Raw genomic sequence first — 6270 nt, forward strand, 5'->3', positions numbered from 1 at the left:
TTAATGCACCCTTGGTCCTTTTCACCCACATCTACACTCAGATTTTGTTTTTCACAACATATTGGGTGAAGAGGAAGACTCATTCATTTGTTCCCCAGGCAACCATGGCTGCTGGTACGTCCTGATGTGCTCCTTCCATCATGAATGGTCTAGCTCCTGCTCCCAGGAGCTTACAGACTAGGAGAGAGATAAGATCACCCTTAGCTCAGATCTTTTATGGGAGAGCAACACGAGTCACAGGGAGAGGTAGAGGCTTCCTGACCTCAGGACTGGCCTGGGCAAAGAGTCAGGAGAGCCTGAGGGACTCTAGGTCACAGTAGGGGCCTGGAGCGCTGCAGAGCAAACTGGCATGATGGGGAAGTCTGTCCGCAAGTGTGGGATGTTCAGCAACTGACACAGGGTCTGGGAAGCGGGCATGTGTCGTGGTCACCCAATGACACCCAAGGGCCGTCCAGAGGGAGAGAACATAGGGCAGCCGCCCTATTCAGGGCCTGCCATTGGCAGTGTTTTCTATTCTTTGGAGTCTCTTGTGACGTCGATACTATGACATTTTACAGATTAGGATGATGAAGTTCACAGAGGCTTGAAAATTTACCTAACATGATATGCCCACGGAGCCCATGCCCGTCTGTCTCTCCCCACCTGCAGGCTGCTCAGAAATGCCTTATTTCCTTGTGCCTGAATCAGGCTTGGTCACGGGGATGGTGGAGCTGGGCTGCAGGGAATGCTGAAATGGCCCCAGCTGCCAGGGAGGAGGTGTGCAAAGGCTCGGAGTAAAGAACTAAAGCAGGACTGGTAGACGGAGTCAAGGTCACAGAGCAGGAGCAGCTGGCTCTGATGAAAAACAGACACTTGCGTTTCGGTTCTGAACCTTTCCCCTGTGCTCTGCTGTGTGGAGAGAACTGTCATCTGCCTGCTCCCGGGACACTGAGCTAAGATGGCAAGAATGGCTGCAGGCTCAGATCAGGGGAGTCTCACGTTTGGACTGATGAAAGGTTGGAGAGGGAGGGTGGCGTGGGGGGTCTAAAGTGAGCAGAGGCTCTTTCTGGAAGTGCGCCAGCCTGCTTTCTCACTCATCAAGCTGGTGAGGTTAACAGCCTGGGAACCGAGACCCTGCACTCCCAGAGGTCAGGACTAAGACCCCCACCTCACTAGCTTCCTTGTCCACAGTGAGGCTGGCCAGAGCAAGCCCAGATCTCAGAGCACGAGCCAGGCTGTGGTTTCAGGCTGCTGCTGGCCTCTAGTCTCAAAGGACAGAAACTGAGAGCCACTCAGCTGAGCCCCCAGGCCATATCTGACTGGCACTGTCCCCCATAGCACCCAGAGAACCTCCCAGCTGCTGTTTCTGGGCCTTCACCTCCTCAGCACGGCCCTGAGCATTTCTCTAGAACTTCCTGCTTGCCTACAGCTACACGGTTCACCAGGGGTCATCTGCTGAGGCCAGAGTAAGAGGTGGGATGAAGCCCCTCTGGTTTTGTTCCGCCCACACATGGGCTCTCTGCACCCCGAGACCATGCAGCAGAGGCCCTGTATCCACGTCAGCTCACAAGCAGGTCAAGGTGACCCAGAAGAGCTAGTGGTCAAAGTCCTTAAAAATTTTTTTTGACGTTCCAAAAAAGCCAAGTCAGTGATGACTTCAGGACGTGGCGTTCCAGAGAAAACTGGAGAGAGGAACAAGGTCTGCCTTGGTCAGGCAGACGGAGAAAGAACACACAGCGGCTGAGGTCTCTGAGGCTCGCAAGGAGGGTCGCCGTGGTCAGGGCCTGGTGGAGGGTCGCCGTGGTCAGGGCCTGGTGCTGTTTACCTACGTGCGCCTGTCTGGTGGGCGCTGGGCCTGCAGGAGCTGTCAGCAGGCAGAATGAATGTCTCTGGAGGGCAGGGACTAAGTCAACACCAGTGCTGGGAAGTTTCCAGCTCGTGGGCCTGGAAAATGTTCTTGCTGCAAAGCAGAGTTTTCCGGGCGGCTACCGTTCCTTCCACAACCTGTTGAGGAGGGCAAAGTCTGAAGTCACCGGGCAAGGGTCGGGCTGCCTGGACTGGCCTGGGCTGCTCACCACATGCCCATCCTAATGATTAGTTAGATTGTTTCAGTGTTTAGAGAATTGTTGAAATATAACATCTCCTGAGAAAGTTTTAGTAGGGGGCTGAAACTTAGAACGTTTTAGAAGGGGACGCAAGCTGAGGGGTCAGGATGATAAAGCAGCTGGAATCTGTTAAGTCCAAGGAAAGAAGAAATTGTGCCTGTCACCCCTGGTGATGTCCCAAGAGGCTAGCCTTGGGCTCTGTGTCATCTGGGGTTCTTTACCTGCACCTCTCAATTGAGGAAAGAGAAGGCAGGTGGTCCCCTCTCTGCTGCTGAGACTGGTGGTAGCTGCCATCCAACCTGATCCTCCCAGTCCAGTCTTTGAGAAGAGGTTTGTCTGCTGCTCCCCAAACAGTGCTGGTTTTCACAGAGCCCCTGTGAAGTCTTTTTACTTGAACCCTAGAGAGAGCTGCTTTTCTGGGGACCCTGATAGATATAGGCCGACTTCCCAATTGTAATGAGTTTCTTTTTTTCTTATATTTGAAGAACTGGCGTGTAAGCCAGAGGTGTAAGGGGTGAGAGGATTCACCAGAGACAGAGTGGGGAGCAAAATAGGCGGATCTACTGAAATACACTGCTGAGGGGAGCAGCACGTGAGACAGGAGAGGCCTGCTGTGCCGTATGAATTACCTCTCTGGCTGGGGATTGAATTCAGGCCATAGCCACTGAGACTTAACTCCTAGGCCATCAGGGAGGCCTCAAGGATGACTTTCTTGAGGGAAGGGAATCTCTCTCTCAGCTTTCCCACTGTTGTAGTTTGTCCCTGACTCTCCCCAGGGGAGAGGCTGCCATGAAAGTTGGCATGGAAGAGACTGAGCAGCGAGCTCAGGGAAGAGGGGTGAGCTGTGCATGGAGGCATTTGAAGGGTCCTGGCAGCAGATGCAGCAGGGTGTGGTGGGGAGTGAACTGTGCACTGGAGAGGGTGAGAGGCTAGGGGAAGGGAGCTGGCAGGATCAAGAAACAGACACACTACTTCAGACCACCACGCACACCTCCCCCGAGGTCGTCTTTCCTTGCAGCAGACTGTGGCCTGTGGGGACCCTGGCTATCCTTCTGGATAACCAAGGCTTTATTCAACTCCTCTCTCTCTGACAGTCCTGCATCCCCTTCTGAGTACTGGTCTCTAATAATTATCTCCTCACCCAAACCCCACCCTGGTCAGTGCTGAGAACCCAGTGTATGACTGTAAGTTGAGAAGGATTTAGAGCCTGATATTAAAATATGGGCCCTGTGCACTGCAGCTTTCATAAGACTCCCAGAAGGTGCAGGAGAAATGTGTGCTTCTGATTAGGGGTTCCAGAGATCCCTAAAGAGCTTTGTGCTGTCATGCCTTTGGATGAACACTGGTTAGAAAAATGGGAATGAGTTAAAGGAACATCTAGGAGGTAGGACAGGTGTAACTGTGGACAATGAGGGTTACAAAGGGAGGTTGAAGGGGTGAGTTTTCATGAGACCTGAAAATGTTCTCAGCCTAAAATCTGATCCACAGGGACTCACAGGGACATCCTCTGTGACCTGCACACCTCTCTGGAGCCCTCTGAAGATGTGCATTCCCGAACCCTGTCACCTGGTTGTCACCTGGCCTTCTCACACCCCTCCCTCTTGGAAACTTCTGGGGATGAAACATGAAGTTTCCAAGTGGGTGGCTTATTTATGTGGGTGGCTTGGTAAAAATGAGTCTCAATTCCACCTTGTGCCTCCCTGGTTCTGCCTCTGAGGAAACAGGAAGAGCTCATTAAAAAAAAAAAATATTACCCCCTCTGAGTGGGTGGCTGCTGAGAGGCGGTGTCAGATCTGGAGGATCAGGCTGGAGACATAAGGTCAAGGTAAAATGAGGTAGTTAAGAACAGCTCTTTCCTGCCCATGATCAGTAAGGCCCCACCCAGATTGAGGTAATTCCTACTTCCACACCTGATTAAGGTTCACTTATGACATCACACCGACATGAATCTCCCAGGCAACCACCTCCAGTTTTGTCCATCTCAAACTCAGAAGAGCTAACAGTCTGAATCTTGCCCATACAGAAGATTAGAAACGCCACAAGTGTTCTCTGCTCTCCTCTGGCACAAGGTTTGCTTCTCTTTTTTGCTGCAAACTCCCTGACAAAACTAGCTTGTGTGCTATTTCTCCCCTTTCCTCTCTTTTCTGCGTTGGGAAGAATGAATTTAGGGATGGTGCATTATCATTTGGGCACCTTGGAAGAGAGTCACACAACATATTTGACATTTTCAAGCCATGTTCACACCAACCGGTCATGATTTACACCAGCCAGTTCTTCCCCAAGTACGCCTAACTTGAACTCACTTTTCCAGCAAAGACCAAAGGAAACACACTTCGGTTTTCAACATTTTATTGAGATGTTGGGGAAAAACAGCCAACATATACATTCCTCATTTCGTCACGATTGGCATTTTAGGCTCTTCTCTGCCTTTGATCTAACTCCACGTTTCTTGGCAGTCCCCCTTCTGTTCTCTTACTGCTGCCTGGTGCTGTTTGAAGTCCACCAGGGCAGAACCCACTGATGGGATCACATGTGGGAGCGGTAATGGCGATTGGCTGTGGGGGAAGCACATGTTTGCAAGAGGGACATGAGTTAGAAGGAGCCACCAACACGCTTCCTGAGCAGGTAGATGGAGTGAAAATGAAATTCTCAGGCTGAGATTTCAAGGTCTTTGGAGACATGAACTCCAAGAGAGCGCCCTGGCGCAGCAAGTGTCCCTCCGGGTGACTGCTTTCCTGCCCGCCCCTCACTCACCATCATCACACCGTTTTCTGCTCTTCAGGCTGCCCTTCCGGTATTTTCTTTTGCTGCCACCTCTCTTGACTCCCTTGTGGGGAGCTCTGTTCTTGCCCCTCCTCATGCCATGGCTCTTTAACTTGCGGCTGGTAGACATTGTAATTTCTGCCAAAATGAGGGGCTTTGCAAGGCCCGGGGGCTGCGGGCCTGGGTATTTAAGGCCTTAGTCATTGTGACCGTCAGAGGGTGTGGCTTAGCAGGTGGGCGGGTCTCCAGTGTGATGTCACTAGACTTGTTAAGCTCTGGTCCTATATGTGAAATAAGTTAGTCTCATTAATGCAGCTCAAGGCTACCCTGAATTTTGAGGCATTTCTTATGTTAAATGAGGTTTTGCAGATAGGTGTTAGTGAGCAGCTAAATTCTAGTTCTGTGTCAGGCCTGTGGGGATATATAAAGTATGCCGTCTCCACCTATAGGGAATTTTGTGGGAGTTGAGTGTACGTATATGCATGTTTGTCTGTCTCTCTTACAACATTGGAAGATAACAAATGTATTTCTATAAGGACTTGACTCTAACCATACAATTCAAACAGGATCAAAATAAAAACATTCCTCCTTCATTGAAATCAGCATTTCTCACCTGGGCTCTGCTGACACTGTGGGCTGAGTAGTTTGGGGGGGCTGTAGGATATTTAGCAACATGCTGCCCTCTTATCCATTAGATAGATCCCCCACAACTGTGATAAATGCTTCCAATATTGCCTTGGGAGAAGGAGAATAATCACACCCCCAAGTTGAGAACCACTGGCAGCAAAAATTTATTGATCACATAGAATGTATCATGAACTTAGATGTTAAGAAAATAATAGTGAGTGTGGACAAGGACTTTGTGTTCAAAGTAGGAGGGTAGGAGGGACCACTCATCAGATATCTATACAAGTCAGGGAATAATAACTTCCCAACATGGTACATGATGGTGTTGGAGAGACTGAGAGACCAGACCAGGCTCAGATATACTGGGAAGCTGCAAAAAAATGAAGAGGGTGACATGATGCGATCAGAGGCTGCTAGGTGGGGCCTGAGTTGATGGGGGAGCAGGAATAGAGAGAGGCTGTTTTTCAGGAGAGAAGTATTGATATGACTTAAGACTGGGCCAAGAAAGTGTTGAGACTTGGTGATGGATCAGATTGGATTGAATTGGTGAGAGCTGAGGGTATCAAAGTTCTGACTTATTTCTGTCTTATGTGCCTATCTAGAGGCTAGGGCCACCACTGGATAAAGAGGGCCAGTTTGGTCAAAGACATTTTTTGGGTTTGAGATGCTTTTGAGATTTCCAAATAGAGATACTGAATGATTGTTGAGTATTTGGGTCTGGAGCTCAGAGTATGAGTCTGGGTGTGAGAGAGCTGCCATCCCCCATTTCCCTGACAACATATTCCCTTTCCACCTT

At 50.1% G+C, this 6270-nt stretch overlaps 1 protein-coding gene across 1 annotated transcript; it reads right to left on the reverse strand.

The window, feature by feature from the left end:
• Nucleotides 1-4610: 4610 nt before the first annotated feature.
• Nucleotides 4611-4977, reverse strand: TNP1 (transition protein 1; the record flags this gene model as incomplete). Its single annotated transcript, XM_084227684.1, has 2 exons — nucleotides 4611-4639; nucleotides 4839-4977. The coding sequence occupies 2 exons, from the start codon at nucleotides 4975-4977 to the stop codon at nucleotides 4611-4613; spliced, it is 168 nt and encodes a 55-aa protein (XP_084083810.1).
• Between the last annotated feature and the right edge of the window lie 1293 nt (nucleotides 4978-6270).

The sequence above is a fragment of the Talpa europaea genome (assembly GCF_964194135.1).
Source record: "Talpa europaea genome assembly, chromosome: 1".
NCBI lineage: Eukaryota > Metazoa > Chordata > Mammalia > Eulipotyphla > Talpidae > Talpa > Talpa europaea.